The sequence below is a fragment of the Xiphophorus maculatus genome, chromosome 9 (assembly GCF_002775205.1).
Source record: "Xiphophorus maculatus strain JP 163 A chromosome 9, X_maculatus-5.0-male, whole genome shotgun sequence".
Taxonomy (NCBI): Eukaryota; Metazoa; Chordata; class Actinopteri; order Cyprinodontiformes; family Poeciliidae; genus Xiphophorus; species Xiphophorus maculatus.
In genome coordinates, this window is record NC_036451.1 from 18,758,734 (window position 1) to 18,780,480 (window position 21,747).

The following is a 21,747-nucleotide window of genomic DNA, read 5'->3' on the forward strand; positions in this document are numbered from 1 at the left end:
CAGCATGGCAATTATTCAGGTTTGTCATATTTATGGCAGCCCAAACAGTTCACTGAGATGTTGATTGTGCAGCCATGATAAGTTTGGAATGTATTTTCCATCTCAAGTCAGGCAGATAAAATGTAGTAAAAGTTGCAGGTCCAGAACGTATTATATTAGCATGCAGTGGCAAGCTTATTCTGTACAGCAGATATTTGTCAGCATGTTTTTTAGTTCTTCTGTCAGGTAATGCTGACAGTCTGAAGCTCCAGTTTTGAAAAAGAGCAGAAAATCCTACAGGTTTTTTCAATTTAGAGTCTCAATGCATTCTGGTGGGTTATGATGTTATTCCCAGATTAGGGCTTCCACTCCTAAGACAAATTAAACAAATCTTTATGCATAAAACACCATTTACAAAGGAGTAATTTCACATTATGTCTTCAGAATAATTTATCACACTTCACTTACTTCTTTGTGGGATAATTGCTCAAATAAGCCATTATTTGTATATTTCTCTGTAAGCAATAAAGCCAGATAATGAATTGTCGGTGCACAAATTACAACCAGCCTGCTTCGTCTGAGCTCACTGATAAAGTGGGAAACAAGTAATTGAGTTATTACTTATATTGGTCCCAGCTTTCTATTAGACCAGCATAATAGGAATGGAAGAGAGTGTTGTAAAGTGATATGTTGAGCAGGTGCCATGCATACTGAGCAATCAAAGCAGCGGAGATGGCTGTCAGCCATTTGCTCTGAAGACAGAGTCATAGAGTAATGGATGGAAGCATCTACTCAATTTTTTATTTGATCAGTATTCCCACAGACATGGAGCTCATTCAAACTGGTTTACTATTTTCCCTGCATGAGGAAAACAAAATCAAAGAAAACAAAGTCAAGGTTTCTAATTTTTTTTAATCAAACAGCTCTGGCTGATTCAAACAAGGACAGATGAAGCTTTTTTTGTTTTGTTTCACTAAGCGTGAACAGTTGCCCGCTCTCCCAGCGCCCCCAATTATGTCCTCAGTTTCCTTGTAGGATGTCACTTTCATCCCTGCTAAAGTTGTGTGTGTAGCCTGAAAGGGGGACTTGAGGTGGAAAACTGCTGGCTGAATGACAAACGCAGGGCATGGGGTCTCAGAGTGAGCAACTGGACATTTACTGGGACAGCTGCCATTAGTGGGCAGTCAGTCCTCATGGTAAGTTGGCTGAAAACACCGACGGGTCGCTGACAGTAGTGGTGGTTCTTCTGTGACATCCATCTTGTTCCAGAGCTGCAGGGGGCCAGCTAGTTTCATTTTTTTCTTTTTTTTATTACCAAAAGGACATGGCTTCCAATTAAAGGAATGACACTGACTTATTTTTTTATTTTTTATTTTTTTGAGAAATTGAAAAGCGGCACTAAAAATGAAGGAAGAGTTTGACATGTTAGGAAATGTGGTTATTTTTCTTGCTTGTTGGGTCAGAAATTTTTTATGTCAGTCCAACAAATATAAGACCAGAGCCAGAGGGCCAATTAGCCCTTTGTTGGATGCAGACTGTAACTGTTCTTCTGCAGCTTTTCAACCAGCATTTCTTCAGCTAATTGCCTGGAGTGTTATGTCTTGATTGGTCATGTGGCTTGGTGTAGGGAGGGAAGCAGTCATTTCCTCCTCTTTAAGCTAAAGTCAAACCAATTGTCTGCTAACTCTGTCCTAGAATTTGTACAAGCCTCATCAGGGTGGGGAAAATTAAACATTTTCCAGTCTTTTAGCAATAATTTCAATGCAAAAGATAAATTTTGGATTATCCTCACAAAATGAATTTGAAAAAAAATTATACTTATGGTAAAAACCCGGCACCATCAGCGATTACTATCTGGAGTTTCAGTCATCATTAGTCCATTCAGCGTGAGCTTTCAACCAGCCATGAAGCCATGAAATAAACAAGCAGAAGATAAATAAGTCTGCCACCCGTATAATCAGCCGAAACTAATGGAGCACGGTAATGAATCACTGTTACAGAACATTACTAATGAAAGTGTGCAAGGTTGTGTGTCGGAGCACTAACGCTGTTGATTGTTCAATAAGCCTCAAAAGAGTGTGCGGACGTGTTTGTAGGAGGACGCCTCACCCTCCATTACGGTGATGGCCTGTGGCCCCTCAGAGTGTGGCATCAGACTCGATGTTCTTTGGAGCCGCAGATCTCTTTGTATTAACTCAAACTGACTGCGCTCGGAGGGCTCAGATTGCGTGGGAGTGTTTTTGTATGAAGCTTGTTTTTTTTATTTATTTTACCTTTAGCTGTGAACATGCCTCAGTGCTAATACATAAAAACAAAAATCACCTCGTACCTTGTCAGAAAATTGAGTTTCAAAGTGAACAACAGGTCCACCTGCTTGCTTGTACTTGAATTTCACAAATAAAATCTCCAGAAATACAGGGGCTACAATAAACTTGATAAAGAAACTTTGACTATTTAATATGTAGATTTATAGTCAGCCATTTTCAGACTGCATTGTAAAAGAAAATACACCCACTTTTACTTGGAAAAATGTATAATTTATCACTTCGTAAAAGGTTTTATGTTCGTCTTCACGTCTTACACGCCTTCCAGTAAATGCAGCCTTGGGTGAAGAACTACTGCATGTAAAATACTCTATCTAGTTAAATATCTAACAAAATCAAAACTGCAGAAGTACTTTCAGGAGCACTTATAGTAGTCATTTTCTTCATAACTATCAGTCTCACCTTTGAATTTTGCCACATTCCTATTTTCAATGCTACCTGTCTTTGTGTCTAGTTATTGATCAGACTGCTTTAAAACCAGCCAAACAAATGTTGCACATAATAAATGTAGATAAAAAATTATTATTCAGCTGGACAAACCAATTTCCTCATTCTGTATACAGAAAATGTGTGAATGAGATCAGAAAACCCACAGATTCGGTTTAATTCTTTTCCAAGAGTTGTTGTAGATGCTGATTTCTGTGGACAGGAGCGCTGTCTTGTAGTGGTCTGTGCTGCAGTGGAGCTGAAGAAGCCTCTGGCTGAAGACACTCTGTTGCTGTATAACAGTCACATGAAGAGGATTCCCTCAAAGTTTGAATATTTGTGTTTTTATCCGCATTATTAGCGCTGAACCAGTATGCAGAGTTACATTTGTCACCATAGAATTGTTGTGTATAATATTGCCATCCCAAGGTTTGCCTAGATGCATTATTTTTTAGGATATATTTCAATTTCCATGCATACTAATTCTGCTTGTCAATAATCATTTTGCATTGTCGGATAGACTTTTACGAGGCCACTTGAATATTCACCAATTACATTTCACCTGTTATTTTGCAGACCTTTTTTTTATTTACATTTTTCTTTAGTAGCATGTACTTGTAAAAACCCTGTGGTGTATATAGAGAACGCCACATTATTTATTACTAATACTTCCTGAATATTGCAAACTTTTTGAACCCTTTGTCAGATCAATGCGCATCAATAGTTTCCTCTTTACCGCAGTACTGAATTCTCCAGATAGACAAAATGTTAAATTTACTATAAATTAACAATAGTGAGCACGTAGGTTCTATTAACACTATATTTCCATTGGAAATACCAAGTAGTTTTTTTTCTGAGTTGTTAAATCAATACAGGCTTTGAGTAATGCGCCGCTGTTCATTTTGATGTTGCACTGGTCTCTTTTTAAATCTTGGTATCGATTAGATAATATTTTTTATAATGTCCAGGAATCCAAAAACTTATAAATGAGGCAAGTGTGACTATTTATATTTTCACCAGATCAATATGTGTGTTTAACATTTGTATGGTATTTATCTGCAAAGCAGTCCTTTTCTGTTTTACTGTGTATTTGTTTCTGCCGATGTTTTGTTTTGAAAGGTCGTCCAGTTGTGAATTGTCTAAGTAACTGCTGTTTGTGTTTCTAGATGCTTTTTATCGTAAGATTTACACGTTTTGACGTGTAAATCTTTCTAAAAGTGTAGCCTTTTCCAATGTCAGACTAATGCCAAAAATAAGCAAATCTGCAGAAGCTCCCCATGTGACTTTTTAAATATATTGCACATGAGCCACGGGATAGGCCTCAAAACCTCCACATTATGTCGAAAAAACAACTCAGTATCTAATTAAAATTTTATCATTGGACATGAATTTTAATTACACCTCTGCAAACTGTTTGTAATTGTCAACATTAATCTCCAGCTTCCGAATAATAAGCTGACTGAAAACCTCATCAGTCGTAATAACAAGAAAAGAGATAAAGTTTGCAGCAGAGTTGAGTATGATGTTGTAGGTGGAATGCATTGTTTTTGTTGCTCAGTCTGTTTTTTTTGGCAATTACTGCTCCAGGTGAGGTCAGCCCAGCATGCCAGTGGGTCATGACCATGTAGCAAAACGTCGTCAATTATTTAGCTTCTGTTCATTGAAGCCTTTCTCCCATGAGCCCTGAAACAGTTTACTCTCATTAAAGATTCACAACACATGGCAAGGCACATTCTTAATCACCTCTACGTGCCCTTTGGTTTCCCTGCTTATCCTTTCCAAAGAACAAAACTGCAGTTCAGGAATCTCCCCTACTGCCTTTTTGTAACTTGCTGTAATGAACATCCAAACCCAACCGCTGCTTTATATCAGTCATCATGAGTTATTCTGAAAGTTTCCGATATATCTGTTGGGAATCTAAGAAATGATTGGACTGTTTTCATGTAATGCGAGTCATCCAAAATTTAATGGGTTTTTATGTGATAAATAATGGAAAAAAGGGCAAAATTGTGATATAATAGGAAACAAATGCATGTTTTTAAAAATGGTGCAGATACAGCTGTAAGCCTCTTGGGTTAGATCGATCAACTTTGTACATTAGGAGTTCCAAATTATTTCCTTATAGTTCTACCTCAGTCACATTGAATGGAGAATATCTGCAAACAACAATCTTCAAATTTTGCCACAGATTCATATTTAGATTTACGCCTGGCCTCATGCTAGCACATAAACATGGTTTGATCTGTGCCTCCCATTGCAGACCTGCGTTTATGTAGCTTCATATTCTGCTGGAAGGCAAATCTCATCTCCAGTTTTGTATTTCCTTAATGTTTCTTTTTTATTATTATTATTTTCGAACTGCCCTTTATTTAGCTCTACCATCCTCTAATCTATTTTAAGTGGTATCCCTGTTCATACAAAAAAACAAACAGGATCTTCACAGCATTGGGCTGCCACTACCATGTTTCACAGTAGGGATGATGTGCTCAGGAACAGAATTAGTTTTGTAGACAGTAGTCCAAAACGTCAAATTTTGTTCTTATCTGAACATAACACCCTCTTCACTGTGTTTTCTGTGTTCACATTATGACTTGTGGTTAACTAAGCAGGGTTTCTTACACATTTCTTTTAACAAAATACATTGTTTGTTGCTTTTTTATAAGGCCAGATTAGAAGAACGCTCTAGAACTTCTCCACAGATACCGTGGGTTGTTTTTGTTCTTCTCTGATTAATGTTTTCCTTACTCACTTTATCATGAGTTGAACAATGCTTCAAGAGATGTTCAAACAACAGGATATGTTATGACCAGCCATATATTCTAATATGAGTCTGAAAAGATGCATACAGTATGCCAATTTTTGTATCTGTTAAATTATTTTGCTTCAACTGACTAAGATTCATTGCGTTCTGTGGGTGTTTCACAGAAAATCCCAGCAAGATAAACTGAAGTTTGTAGTTGTGACATGATAAAATGTGGGGAAGTTGAAGGGGCACGACTGCATTTACAAGGCACTGTGCATACACATTCCCTGATTTAAACACTAATTCCTCTTTGCCACCAAGCAACACATTTATTCACATCTGCATAAAACATAGATGGTTATCACCCACAGCTTCTCCTTCCTCACTCAGCGACTGGCTGTCCTTGCCTATGGTGGGTGGCATGACCCTGCCAGAAACAACGATCCATCACTACACTGCAAGGTGGAAGGGACATTAAAGGGAACAAGCATCCCAGTCACTTTTAGCCCTGGGCTCTTTCTCTTATACAATGTGATTTTGAGTGTTTGTAATGTTCCCTGTGTATGTGTGTGTTTGAGCCGCCTGGAGCTTCGAGGTTTCCCTGTGGACACTGACAATGGCTTCCCTCAGTGTAAATGACTAATGTTTTTTCTCACTGAGGGACGCTTCAGTGGAGCGCACACATACACAACACACACACGCGCACACGCACACACACACACACACACACACACACACACACACACACACACACACACGCACACGCACACATGCCCACATAGAGACATGGAAGCTCTAGCACAAACAGAATCTGGTTTATGTAAAGTGTAATGAGTGGGCAGGGTAGAAATGAGTGAGTGCAGCCATTTGAGGAGCCTCTTTGGATGTTGTACTTCAGCCTGTGTGATTTTCCTGGCAACACCTACACACTCTACAACACACTAGCTGCTCATTTGTCAGTTGTTTCCAATACCTGCAGCATGATTGTCTCTCTGGTATATTCACTTCATGTTGTACTGTAGATTTAGACATGGATGGATCATGGGTGGATTTATTTTGTACTATTTTCACAATGGTTTCTTTCCCATAATAGCCAACAAGCATTTGTGCTATTATTTGTCCCTAGTGTATTTATTTTTCTTTAACTTATCTGTATATCTACATTTACCACCATAGTGCTTTAAATGCTGTGTTTATGGAGACTTATTTTAATAGAAACTTTTTGGATTGTTTTTTCTTTTACATCATTAACATTATATGTCTCATGAGCATCAGGTTGGCTGGACAACAGCTATTTTAAATTCACATATCACACAGTGTTGAGATGATGCCCATGAGCTAATTTTGCTGTCTAGTCAGTGAAACAAGTGATGCAGGAGTTTTTGTAAGAGTAAAGTAGCAGAACATGTGTCGGAGCCTCCTGCTGTGGCAGCCCACTCCACAGTCTAAATCAGGCTCTTCTGGTTAAATCTAACCCGCATTAAGCATTTTTAGCCCCCCTGCTCTACCTCCTTCTCTTGCTAAGTATCTGCGGCGTCTGGATGGTAATTGGGCTGCAGTCAAAGAGCACAACAGTTGCGAATCACCTACTTAACCATCTGTGCTTAAGAGATTGAAAAAGGACCCACGTTTGCTGTCGCAGCAGCAGTCAAAATCAGGGATGTTTACCACTTTACATGTTCAAACAGGTATTAAATTTTTAAAGATACCGTTAATTATGTAGGATAAACATTGTAAATGAATTCAATCTGGAAACAGCAGATGAAGTTAAATAACAATCTAGTTGAATTATTCAAAACAAGAAAGATAAACATACTATTGCTGCAAAAAAGTATGACATGGTATGGTACACATATCACATAGTCTAGGCCAAATTTATAGGAAAAACAGGTTGAATCTAATAGATAGCTACAAGTGGCGTTCCTTCTGCACAAAATATTAGATCATTGTGCAGTTTTGATCTTTGTACAGTAAAACAAGTAAGCCAAGCTAAAATTAGCTAGTTAGTCTTGCTATATCCCCAAATAGTCAGCTACCAGACAGCAGCCTCACACATGTGTAGCTTGTAACTTATAAAATTTACGAAACAAAGCTGCTTTTACAACATTGATGAGTGGTGCTTTTTTAATTTGAGTTTTTATCTGTTTCTGTTTCATCGTGACCATCTGTGGAGAAGTGCACAGCAACAAGTGGTGTAGGGGTAATACTCTGTTCCTCTGTGGTCCATGGAAATCCATCCATCTGTCTGTCCATCCATTATCTATTCAGGATCAAGGGACAGTTGTTGCCTATCTTGTGCAGTCACTGGGAAAGAGCCGAGGTAGACCCTGCACAGATCATCAATCTATCAATCTGCAACAATGTCGCAGAAGACAAACAATCATGCATTCAGATGATCAAAACAAAGTTCAGTTTAGTGAGAGTGTAGCATCTAGAGAAAATCCAAGCATCCACAGGGGCAAAATGCAAAGTCCATGAAAAAAGTCCCTGGTCAGGACTCCAATCCAGATCTTCTTGGTGCAAAGGAACTGTGCTAACAACCTTTGACATATAAACCGTGTTAAACTGAAAACACCTTTTGGGCCATGCTAATGGCTTTGTAAAGCTATAACATGAAGTTGGCATATGTTGGTGTAAGATCTCTCTTTTTAAAAATAATTTGTATATACTGTGATAATGATAAATAAAATATACATGTTGGGCATTTTAGACACTCCTGCAGACACAACACAATAAGGTGGTCACCAAAACAAAAGAATTTATTTTAAAAAAAATTAGGTACCTAATCTGTTCTCATAAGCAGAAAAATTGGCCCATAATGCTGCTTAAAATGAGACCTCTCAAATCAAACATGAAACAACAATGAGCCATGTGTTTGCATCATCGGCTCCAATATGTTGTGCATTCATGTGTTGTGTGACAGATCATGAAAGTAAAAGGCATCAACATTTTCATTACAAAAGCTTTTTTAATGAAATTTTAACAGCATCACATTCCCAGTTGTTTTTGTCAGCTCCAGAACATAAACTGTCCTCTGCTGATGCGATGCATTCAAACAGATGTGTACTAAATATTATAATGTGACTTTTAGGAGGCGGCGGTTTATTCATGCTCATTAACATTTAGAAAAAAGGCTAATATGCATTTGAGACATTCACTTGAATTTTAATAGCCCTTGCGACATTCATGCTTTTAAATGTCAGGCAGAAATGAAGTGTTTTCATGCTTTGTTTTGGTAAATAAATATTTCAGCCATAGTCCAGTGTGGCTCAGTTGGACAGAGGAAACATTTCTTTTGTAAGTATTTCAATGCTTCAGATAGAATTAGGTTTGTACAGCTTGACAAGAACCTGACAAGTGTAATCCACAGTCTCAAGCATTGCAAGTAAGGGCAGGACAGGAGGAGGACTTTATCTTTGATTTTCACTTGCAGTCTGTCTTTCACTTTGGATGCACTGAAGTCGGATTGTCTGCAACACACACAGAGAAACTCCAGCACCGTGTCCTGCAAATAGGCAATCTCTAGCAAAGGGTTTTCCACATTTAAAGCATTTACAAGTCACACATTACGCTCAAACTGTCGCACTTATTCTTTGATTTTCCATTAGAGCTATAAATGTATAAAGAACATTTGCTCTGAGGCTAAGTTGTTACAAAAAACACAATTCGTAGATTCTGTCCTCCATCGTCTAATTTTTCTACTTTTCCTGAAGCCATTTTGTTTCATTAAAATAGTATTTCCCATTTTTCTTTTTTACACTTTGGAAAACAAGAACATTCTTTACCATAAATATAGTGTTGAATTAAAATGTTAATATCTAAAAATTCAACAATTAAATTAAAAATTCCCCACAAATTTAATGGGATTCAATTTATCTTACAGTTAAATCTAGTTTATCTTACAATAAAGCCAACAGGTTTTCTATAAAAGCAAAGAAACAATATTTTTCTCAAAAACTCTTAAGACATAAATATTAAATTTGAACCTAATGTATTCAGTATTATATAAATAGTGTTGTAATTGTGATCTTCTCAACTCACTCACCAATAATGATGTCAGTGATTGTTTTGGGGGGATTTTTTTCTTTAAAAAAAAAGTTTTTGAGACCTTATGCTTCTTTTGTCATCCAGTTGCTTCTGGTTCTTTTTGCATGCAGTGCTCTATGAAATAGATTAAAAGTAAGTGGAAGAAGTAAAACTGTTTCAAGATATTTGGACATCTATAGACGAAGACTGCTTCAATACATTGTCAGAAAGTCTGATTGTTGAGAATCAAAGTGTAAAGAACTTTTCATCATTCAATATTTCATTTTTTTTTTTTTAGAAAGAAATAGCATCAATGGCAGAATGTAAAGTAAATCAGAAAAAATCCAAGTGTCCAATCATCTTTCTAACTATGAAGCATCTTCAGCACGGATCACTTCAGACACTAGAGGTGGGCAAATCCATCCTTATATTGATAATATCGATAACAATGCTGGTATTGATATTGAAAGATGCTCATGTAAAAAGATCGATACTCGAGCTCTTTCTCTCTCCTGCACTCACTGACTGCTGCACACCCGGATTCATCAACATCTGCTCTCGATCTGTAAGAGCAGCGCTGAGCTGTCACACTTCACGGAGCAGTGCACCTCCACCCTCTATTGTCTGTTGTTGTTGCACCGTCATGTGGCTCAGTGGTGCCAGCCAAACAGGGGAGAACATATTCTTTCTTTATTTATACTTTCTCTATTTCATTTTCATTGTTTTTATTTTGTTTAAAGCCAGAAGTGCACTGGAGGGAAGAAAATCTTTATTCTTTGCATTATTTTATTGTATTGTTCAACTTGAAAAACAGAATAAGTTTGAAACTGTTTACTGCACTTGTTGTGGTGTGTTAATTCTTCTGTATCGTGGTTTGTCAGCCCTCTAAAGTATTTTGTTGTCCCGTACAATGTTTGACGAAATTACATCCTAGGTCTTTTGGATCCTTTGGCTCTATGAAGCTTAAAAATGAAAAAGTATCGGTATTGGTATCGGTGATACTGGCCCTGCATTTACTCCGTATCGAATAGACAACAAAACTCCCAGTATCGTCCACCTCTATCAGACACTAAAGCTGTTCACAGAATATGGGCAAGAGGAGTAGCTGTTGCCTGGCAATAGAAAAAAGTAAAAGCTAACTTTCCAGTAGACTTCACTGGATGTGTGCATCTTGAATGCACCGATAATGCCTCCATGTTTGCTTTTTCTCTCTGTCGGTGACTGACAGTCACCATCTGTCTGATCGTGACAGTTTTGCGTCATGCAAAAAAGAACAGGATGTTAATGTTGCCACAAAGCCTACCAGGCAGAGATGCAGTGGCGGGCAGGAAATTAGATGCAGAAGTGAGAAATAAAAGGTATTGAATACCTCCATTACCAGGCAACATAGGAGCCAGGCGCAAATGAACATCATCTGTGCAGAGGATGAGTGATGATCCCGACATTCAGGAGAGGTCAGCAGACAGACGCAGAATCCCTGCAGAGGGATGCTGGACAGCTGCATCACAGATTGTTATGAAAAACAGAAGATTAAGAAGAGGTGTGTTTGAATCGTGACAAAGGCGGGATGGAAGGAAATGGAACATGTGGAAATGTGACAATTTTAAGCACCTACTTTTTTTCATCCAATGTCTGGCTTTGTTTCAGAGCAGAAACCTTCTTGCTTGGCATGAAGGTTTTGGCAGTCACACATCTTGTTGGATGAGTTTTTGCACACATTAATCTCATGCCAAGTAAATAATTTTTAGTGTTGTAGGTTTTACTTTATCAACTTTATCATCAATCAAAACACACTACAGCCGTCATAGTCATTCTTCTTTACAAAATTATTTTTTGTTTTACTTAGGAACTTCTGCAGTTTACATTAAGCCACATGTTTCGTTTTAGTTTTTTTTAGAATTCAGTATCTTACATCAGTACAGCCGAGATGAAAGCTGAATCCCTTTCCTCCAGTCGCATATCCCTCTGTCATTACATTGACGTTACAAACAGTAGCAGTTAAAATATTGAGCTGTGCATTGGGAATTAATGCAGAGAAGGTAATGCATTTACAACTGTCTACAACTGTCACAAGTGACACTTTTATGCAAACAAATGCAGGTTTGATCTTATCATGTATGTTTCTGCGTGTGAAGGGACTTGCAAGTTCTCTTAAGTTTTTCACAATTTTGTCACTTCACAGCCATTAAATTACCTTTGTGTGTTTTGGGGTTTTGGGTTAGAATAGGCTATACAAATGAATGAAGAAGATAGAAAGACATAATCTGTGTGTGTGTGTGTGTGTGTGCGTGTGTGTGTGTGTGTGTGTGTGTGTGTGTGTGTGTGTGTGTGTGTAATTGTTTAGCTATCCTAGTTAGGACCATCTCTGGCATATTTACTAACCTTCTGAAGACCAATGGGTCTTTTGGGAACCAAAGCAAAGCCCTAATACAGTGTTTGTTTAGGTGTTAATTAAGTTTTTGTTAAGGTTAGGTTTAGGAATTGACTAGTAGTTGTTAGGGTTAGGAAAAAAGTATTGGTTAGGCCTAAACATGGCTACTAATATGAATGGAAATCAGTACAAAGTCCTATAATGGATAGAAATACAAATGTTTGTGTGTGAGTTGCAAATATGTGGTAAAAGGTCAAAGATTTTTAGTATATTACACATGGATCTGTTTTCTTCCCACAGTGCACTTCTCATTTTAGAACAAACTGCTTTGATCAGGTCACATATTTTTAGGTTTTAATTTTTTTGAGTCTATAAAAATAGTAAGCATCTATTAGCTGAAAATAGGATCCTTTGGTTATAGTGAGTTCCAAGTTACAACATTATGAAAGACATTATTTAATCCTTTGCAAAGCAGTAAGCATGTATCAAGATTTTAAAGGCATTTTCCCAACATCTTCACATCATCTTAAAAAACACTGGTAAACATTTGTGCAAGATAAGAGAGAATTAAATATATAGTATATATGACTGTTTTTTGTTTGTTTGTTTTGCACCATCGCTGTCACACTTTGGTAGTACCAGGTTGGACCCCATCTGAACTTCCTAATTCTTAATGACAAAGATTCAACAAGTGAAAGTTGCAGCTAAAATTGAGATTCAGCTGCAACAGTTTTCCAGCTTGTCAAACTTTGGTGAGCCTGTGTGAACTCTAGCCTCAGTTTCTTTTTCTGATCTGTCAACGGTGACACCTGGTGAAGTTTTCTACTGTTGCCCTCAAGATTCAACGTGTACAAGATGTTTTCATCCTCATAACTCTCAGTCATGAATATTCTCTCTTTTCCTAATCCTTCTCTTTACACCTCAGAGATGGTTGTGCCTGAAAATCCCAGCAGATTACCTGCGTCTGAAATATTTAAACATGCTTCTATGACACCAACATCCATCCCATATTTGAAGTCACTTAAATCTCCTTTATTTATTTTTGATGCTCAGCTTGAACTTCAGATAGTCATTTTTACTTTGTGTAGAAGTCTAAATGCTTTGAGGTTGCTACCATGTGATTGATTAATTAGCTATCTGTGCCAATGATGAATTGAGTAGGTGTACATAGTAAAGTGACTCCAGTATCTGTTTAAAGGTTGGGTACTTAAAAGTGGACATCTTAATGTTTTTTTTTTTTATAAACCCCTCAGGAAACTAATTTTAAAGGTCTAAGAATGATATTTACAACAAAGCCCTTAATTACAAAGGGTTATAGATGTTTCTAATGGGAATCTCTAAGTAATGGTAAGTGGGAAAAGAAAAGAAAAACTTGAACCATTCTTTTGTGATGTATTACTTGGCCTTTTAATTTTCTGTGAATTAAGAACTAACGTGTCTGTGAGACACTATCAGATTCACCAGGCTGTTTGCCTATTATAATGTGCATCCGGGAGTAACTGTCCATGCTGTTATTTGGCATTTCATGCCGGGTTTATGGGAGATTACTACTTTGCTGTTGACATCTATCAGCAGACTGAGGCATTGGGTAGGAGAACCTCACACATTTGTGTGTCTTATAGGAAACCCATTGGTGGGCCATGCTTAGCAAGCTTGTCTTATGATAAGCCTTATGTCCTCAGAGACTCGTGCGGATGATGGGCTGGATTGAATTATTGTGTGTTGTGACCTTCTGCTGTGGTGAATGACTGTGTTGTGTTGTTCTTGGACACTTTCCTCCAAGTGTTTCCACTTTGTAGGCCTATGTTTTCTTCTGTGGAGCAATAAATCCGCTGGTTTCCCTTCTGTGTATTGATAAGTCGACAAAGTCCATTTGCTGGTCTGTTTGCTGTTTTAAAGTCAACAGTTGCCTTAGTTTATCATGTAATATCTAACACAATGCTTTATGAATTAAAGAGATCCACAATTTCCCTTTCTCAATATACAATTCAAGAGCCAGAGGGAAACATGGAAAGATGGATTACCTATTGTAATTCACATGTATAACTAACTCACAGCTGTGATGAAACTCAGTCTAGAGCTATTAAGAGTTATCTCTAGTTTAAAATCCTTGCAGCTTTCAACAGAATACAGTTAACCATTGTAAAGCAAGAACACCTATAGACAAATCCTATGGGGATTATTGCACTCTATCTTTAATTTGACCTCTTTTTCAGGTATATTTGAGTTTAAAATACATAACTTATGCCCTATTCACAATGTTTGATTGCTTAAAGGGAATTAAATTAAATGAATTTGATCTCACCATCTTTATTTTTGTCTTTTCCTTTTCTTCTTTACCTCTTTCCTACCTTCACATTTTCTATTTTTCCAACTTTTCCCTCTATCCCTTTGCTCAGGTGCCAGACCCAGTGATTGAAACTCACACAGGAGTCGGAGGAAGAAGCAGAAAGGAGGGCCATGGGGGTTGGCCTGGGCGTATGTTGGCTGCTGCCTTTCCTCTTCTTGCTGCTTATGATCACAGTGTCCTCCACCCAAAGTCAAGGATGTCCCCTGCGTTGTGACTGCATTGCGAAGCTGAAGACTGTGTCCTGTTTTGGTAAACGTCTGTCCTCCTTGCCGGAGGGAATCCCGCCTGACACCAAAGTTTTGGACCTAAGTGGGAATAAACTTCGCTGGATAGAACAGGATGATCTGCTTCCATATACACGCCTGGAGAAGCTGGAACTCAGTGATAACATGATCAGTGTCCTGGAGCCAAATGCGTTTTCAAGTCTTCAGAACTTGCAGTCACTTTCACTGAGGGGTAACCAGCTAAAACTGGTTCCCATGGGAGCTTTCTCGCGTCTCTCCAACCTCACCTCCTTAGATTTGAGTGGAAATAAGATTGTAATTCTTTTGGACTTCACTTTCCAAGACCTAAAAAGTCTTAAGAACCTGGAGGTTGGTGACAATGATCTGGTTTACATTTCTAACAAGGCTTTTCTGGGATTAGTAGGACTCAAGGAGCTGACAATTGAGAGATGCAACCTGACGTCGGTGTCCAGCCAATCGTTATCCTATCTGCACAACCTGGTGACTCTGCGACTCAGGTATCTTAGCATCTCCTCCTTAGACGACCAGAACTTTCGAAAACTTGGAAATCTTAGAGGTCTGGAGATTGATCATTGGCCCTTTTTGGAATATATCTCCCCTCATAGCCTTCAAGGCCTTAATTTGTCTTGGCTGTCCATTACTCACACCAACATCACCTCTGTGCCCACCTCTGCCCTTCGTAGTTTGGCTCACCTCACTAGCCTCAACCTCTCCTATAATCCAATCACTGTGTTAGAGTCCTGGGGTCTGCGGGATCTCATCAGACTGAAGGAGCTGCATCTGGTGAACACTAACCTGGCAGTAGTTCAACCTTATGCACTAGGTGGTCTGAGGCAAATCCGCCTTCTTAATCTTTCAACCAACAGCTTAGTGACCTTGGAAGAGGGAGCCTTTCAGTCAGTCAACACTCTTGAGACGCTGCGCTTGGATAGAAACCCTCTTGCCTGTGACTGCCGCCTCCTCTGGATCCTTCAGCGTAGGAAGACCCTTAATTTTGATGGTGCCTCCCCTGTGTGTATGACCCCTGTTGAAGTCCAAGGCCGGGCTCTTAGTGCTTTCACCGACTCAGCTCTTTTTGACCACTTTACTTGCCAGAAACCTAAAATTCGCAACAGGAAACTGCAGCAAATTTCAGCCCGCGAAGGGCAAGTAGTGTCGTTTATCTGCAGAGCAGAAGGTGAGCCAACGCCGGTGATATTCTGGATTTCTCCTCAGCGTCGACGCATAACCACAAAGAGCAGTGGGCGACTGACTGTGTTACCAGAGGGCACTCTAGAAATACGCTACGCCCAGGTAACTGATAGTGGAACCTACATCTGCATCGCTAGCAATGCTGGTGGAAATGACACCTACTTTGCTACGCTCACAGTCAGTGGGCTACCACTGGATGCAGCACTCATGGCCAACCGCACCTATTATGCTGGGGACCTTAACGACACAAATCTGAATGACACCAGGGTGTTCTTGAAGTTCACCCTTGACCTCAAGACCATTCTAATATCTACAGCTATGGGCTGTATCATGTTTCTGGGAGTGGTCTTGTTCTGCTTCATCCTGCTATTTGTGTGGAGTCGGGGTAGAGGACAGCACAAAAACAACTTCTCAGTTGAATATTCTTTCAGAAAAGTGGACGGACCAGCAGCCAGCGGAGGACAGGGGGGAGCACGAAAGTTCAACATGAAAATGATTTGATTCTGCAGAACCCCCAGTGGTTTTCACTGCTTCAGATACAAACTAAGACACAAATTAACAGAACAAATTAAATTTGTGCGAAACATTAAAACCAATAATCCACAGGACATTTTATTAGGACGAGGTTTTGTTCAGAAAGAAACTTGTGTATGCATGCAAAATGTCAAACTACAGTATGATGCTTTGATACATTTCTACTGCTCTTTGTTTTGTTCATATAATTGTGTATATAAGTTTAATTCCAGAGAAGGAAGTTTCAAAACTTTGAACAGACTGTTAAAAGACAAGCAACATAAGCCCACACCGTCCCACACGTCTTTAACCTTTACGAAGGTCATGCCAACACACCTCTTTCCTAAAGGAACTGTCATCCTCGCTTTTGAAGGACCACATACAGTATCTGCTCCATTTGGACTGACTCAAGCACTCCAACCTGATGAAGACATAATTAGATGGTGGTGCTCAGTAATTGCCAAGGACTTGCCAATATATATATTTAGATAATTCCAGCTATTTGGTGCATAATAAGAGCTCAATACAGTTAAAACGCCTTCGCTTATGCTGATTGTGATTTTACTAATGGATTTTTGAAAATAGATCAACTTAGTACCAGTTTCTACATCACTGCCAATTTGACCACAGAGCACCAGGCACAGCACTGGCCACATTTATGTGCACCAGGGTTAATAGATTGTAAAATGCCTAAAAATTAATTGATCTTTAGTTGCAGAAGCATGACCTCACACAGAGATCTTAGGAAAAATCCAATCTTTTTGTTGATATATATTTTTTTTTTGCATTGGAAAACAAAATGCCTTTAATCAAATTAATAAAATGTAGACTTTTTTAGGTAAGAAATTGTGTGTATGATCTACAGATTATTAGCATATAACGTTATCTTTTCCTATTGTGTAAATTTAACAAAGGAGGCCCATTTTATTACTCACTGATACACTGTATGGACAAGAACTCATGTTTATTTTACCATGAGGAGAAGCCTTAATTTAAATAAATAATCTCCCTGTTAGAGATCTGCAGCAAAGAGGGGCATTTCACCAAGTCTCTATAACATACCTTAGATGGTTGTTTGTGAGTTATATTAGCAAAAATATTAGCCTGCCATCACCAACAAAAATTTATAGAGTTTGTTGAGCTCTACTGGGACTTTAACAGGAACCAAGGGCTTTGTTAAGATGAGCCTAAGGTTGAGCTTTTTCATCACAAAAACACTTCAGGCAGGTTACCAATTGAAGAGGCAATAAGTGGTGGAAAAGCACTTTATACCTACAAAGACTGCATGGTTTCATGAACTCTTTGAAATGCCATAACATTTGAAATAAAAATATTTAACATACTGATCCAAACCATGTGGCTGAATCAACCCAGAAATGGCTTACCATAAAATCTACCTTCTTCAGTGATTTCTCTCTGTGTGCTCTGACCTTGTGAAATTTTATACATGGATTAGTGCTGCCCTGCTGGTAAAATATGAATACCTAGTAGTAGTAAATTAGTAAAAGGAGGAGTCCAATTTTGGTATCACCAAGGATTTTGTTAAAAACAATGATTTCCTTATATAAGATTTTCCCTTCCCCACTAATTTAGTGTTCTCAGATTATTATTTTTTTTTTCAAATTTTTCTGTGTGAGAATTAACTGCTGCAAGGAAAGGTAATTTTAAGGTTATTTATTCTTTACCAGGGTTGCCAAGAAACATGTGCGCTACTGTAAAACCTGTGCAGAAGAGAAAAGCTACTTCTACCTGTAACATCTGTTCACAGCGAACATCGGAGTCAACACACTTTTTTAAGGACCCAAGTGAACACGTGTACGAACGATGACAAATCATGAAGACACATTTTCTAGTTGCATTTTTCATTATTATTTTTGGTAAATCTGTACAAGAGTTTTACCCCTTTGGTCTAAAACGGAAAACTTTAAAAGCGAATGCATGTACAGACTTTGGTTCATACTTTAACACTTTGTATTTCTAAAACAAACAGCCGTCTGTGTTCTTTGATCACCAAAATTGTGTAGACAGAATATGATAAGTAAGATGTAATATATATTTTGTATTGCTGATATTGAAATTAATGTGACTGTTTATAGTACTGTTGAGTGATTAATCTGACTTTCCTGCTCTACTGTTATTAAACTGCTAAAGTATCATTTGGTAAACAGTGAACTTCAGTGCAGCTGTAAACACAACTCTAACTGTATCATGTTCGTCATGTAAATGTGGCTGCTCGCTGTCTTCAATCATAAAGGACATTCACTGTGCAGCAGGTTTCAGTTCAGTTGCCTATTTTTGGCTTTGAGAGTGTCGAGGTGGGGAGTTTTCACTGAGCAGAGGGTGGAGAGCCTCGATAGAGACATGCAGGGAAAATGTTAATGTATTAGAGACCTTGCACAGTGGTCATTAGGAGACTGAGGTGAGAAAAAAACTTTAGATATAATTAGAAGGCAGCAATACCGTGGGGCATTATACACCTGCACGCTGACTTATGTATGTCAGATGTATAAGGTATGGGAGAAATGAAAATGCATGTAGGAGAATTAAATACATTACATAAAAATCTAAACAAATAACTCAGGATTTAAGGTACAGTATTGTTCATCTACACTCTTCAAATGTCAAACAGGGTTCTGCTGCCCTCTGTTGACACCAAACAGGTAATGGTTTTTCCTTCAGCATCCTGCGGACTTTACTCCATCTTCTCAAGAACAAAAGAAAGAAAACTGGATGATGACTGACCAGAATCTAGGGGAAAATAATGTTCACTGGCTCAAAAAAGGTCACCTTTAAATTAATTTTGAAGTTTGAAACTGATAATTGTATCCAGTATATGACAAAAGATTTCAAATATATCAGTGCAGTATCAGTAGATTTCTTGCCCTTTTAATAAATTAGTCTAAAGCATCTGGCAGCAATGCAACATGTACTGTTGACATGATAAAGCACAATTTTTGGAGCATTAACTGCTTTAAAGTATGCCTGGTCTTGTCCTGTCACAATTTTGTATCTTAATCTCTGAATATGAGGGGCATAATGGTCACTGAGTTTACTGTGACACTTTTCATTCAAAGGTCCTATCTTGTTGGGGTAGGTTGAATTGTGAATTTCTACATATACCAGAACATTTTTTAACAATCAGACAGACTACCAGTCAGCTAACAATGTGTCTTTACTTGGCATTTTTACAGATTCTGACCCAAGCCATAAGAGAGGAGTGAGGACTCTGGAGGGATGATAAAAGGTCACTCTCTCTGTATGCTCCAACCTCAAGAAATGTTAAAAGAAAAATGCCATATTATGTTAACTAAAACTGCTGTTGTATGGTTTTCCCTCAGTGAATAAATGTACACAAATTAATAGGTGGACCTCCAAAACAATTAAATGCAAAAACACATTTTACATCTTAAAAACACTTTCAGGTGAAAGTGTTTTTAAGTGAAAAAGAAATATTACTTATAGCTATTCTTCAAAACTGTTTGAAGCAAACATGGAAATCAATTTATTAAACTACTATGGGAGTTTAATATATTGTGTGTTGATAAATAATGCAGACATATTTTATTTTCTTCATTAATTTTTTATTAATGTCTTTTCTAATTCAAGAATCTACCCTGTTGATCTGAACAACTATATAAGTGAAAACACGTCCAGACTGCGTGTCTTTGAGATAAAAAATCTGGTGAGCTATTTACACACATCATTCACCTCAATGGGTAATAAACTTGGGGCTTTTATGAAATGACCCAAACTGGTTTGAAGGACCCAGATTAAATAATTTTCTAATACCAGAATTAGGTTCACATGTTTAAAGTAATTGTTGTTTTTTCTTATCATACTTACTGAAGTGTATAGTATATATGCACACCTACAACTAATATTTGGTCAACTATCCCTAAAAAAATTACACTTTCACTTCATGCTTTTTGTAGTCATTCACAAAAGTTCTGGCATAATGTCTGGGTATTTCACCACTAATAGCAGAATTGGTATTATGAATTTTCATTGGCTGATTTTGTGGAAAAAATCAGAGATAAGGTCACAACCTTCCCACAAGCCTGACATTAATTCATCTTTATCAATGCTAAAATCCATCATGGCATGTAGACATTGTTGTCCTGCAAAATCTGTCTAATTTACAAATTATCTGGTGTTGATTGAGAGCAAGTTGGAACATTTGGAGGAATCCTCATTCTTTACTTTTTTTACCTTAATGTACATTACCAGGTACCATAAATAGACCCATAGCATGATGCTACCAATCGAATGATACAAATGAAGAATTTGACTCTTTCCACCAATTCTGATGGAAAACATAATGAGATATCCAGCCACTAAGAACTTGAGACACAATTCACTACTCAAGATTTAATTTTATGGAGTGTCTTGCATGAAGACTCTATATAAGGGTGGCCATGCTTTTATGGTCACTCTCTCACACCGGAGAGAGTCCATACAAGCATAAGGCCTAAATAACTTGAATTGCTTTGATATTATTACTAATAATATTGAAAACCCACACAATATGTTACAAAAAGACAAAAGGAAAACACAGGATGTTGTTTTTCTATACTTGACAGTAGTTATGAGCTCACATGTATAGTTTAGATTATTTGTGACGTATGGAAATCCACAACAAATTATTTTGTTTTCACCCAGTTCTTATTTTTGAAAGTCGGTGAATTTGTGCATTATACTGTATAACCATCATAACCTGGGGGGAAATGCATTCAGAAAGGCCCAAACATATTATGGTAATGACTAAGATTGAGGTAGTTCCACACAAGCAATTATTTTTTTCATCTCCTCATCTGTTAGTAAAGATATCACTATAAATATTTTATCAAGTTTCATCAGGTTTCTGTTTTCATGCAGAACGTGATGGATGTCTAAAGCTTCCAGCCCACAAACTAAATATTTTATTAATATGAAACGTGGCTGAAAAAACATAAAAAATTATTTATCCTTTCTTTCTATATTGCTAATTTCTCAGACCCTTGCCTATCAGCAAACATGACAAAATTGGCCTCTGCTGAATGAAGAATCTATTTTACCTTTGCATATGTAAAAACAGAAAACGGCCCAGACAAAATCCTTATCACATCTTTTTAAATACAAATGGATGCCATTTCAGTCCAAATAAAGACGCGTAACCTACTAAAAAGACTTTGAGTTGAGCCTGAGATGACCCTTCCTCCTCAAGGCACACGTAGTTCCAACTGAAGGGGAAAAAACCAAGTGTGTAACAGATTCAAACGCCTGTGCTGTGGGGGTCGGGCACTGACACTTTGGCCACTCTGTTGGTGTTTATTGCTCTGACACTCCCCACACTTAAGTCCACAAATAAGACAAAGAATGACTCATTGAGTGATATGTCCTCACCTCAGAGGAGTGTGTGTAAAGGGCTTTTGCACCTTTGATGTCACAAATATCATCCGACTTTTTGATGCACGTCTTGTGTGTTTGTGTTACAGTAATGAAATGTTCGCATTAGTATTTCGCACAGAGGAATAAAGAAATTAAAAGGCTCTATTTCTATGTTTTTACATATTGCGCATTACCTGCACATAAGTGGGAGC

General features: G+C 37.8%; 1 protein-coding gene across 1 annotated transcript in view; it reads left to right on the forward strand.

Moving 5' to 3' along the window:
• lingo3 (leucine rich repeat and Ig domain containing 3) overlaps positions 1 to 18,324 on the forward strand; it is a 40,834-nt gene extending 22,510 nt beyond the window's left edge. The window contains exon 2 of the mRNA XM_023339071.1: positions 14,269 to 18,324. Coding sequence (XP_023194839.1) covers positions 14,330 to 16,156 — 1,827 coding nt within the window. The 5' untranslated portion in view covers positions 14,269 to 14,329 and the 3' untranslated portion in view covers positions 16,157 to 18,324. The remainder of the gene's footprint in view (positions 1 to 14,268) is intronic.
• The last annotated feature ends 3,423 nt before the right edge of the window (positions 18,325 to 21,747 follow it).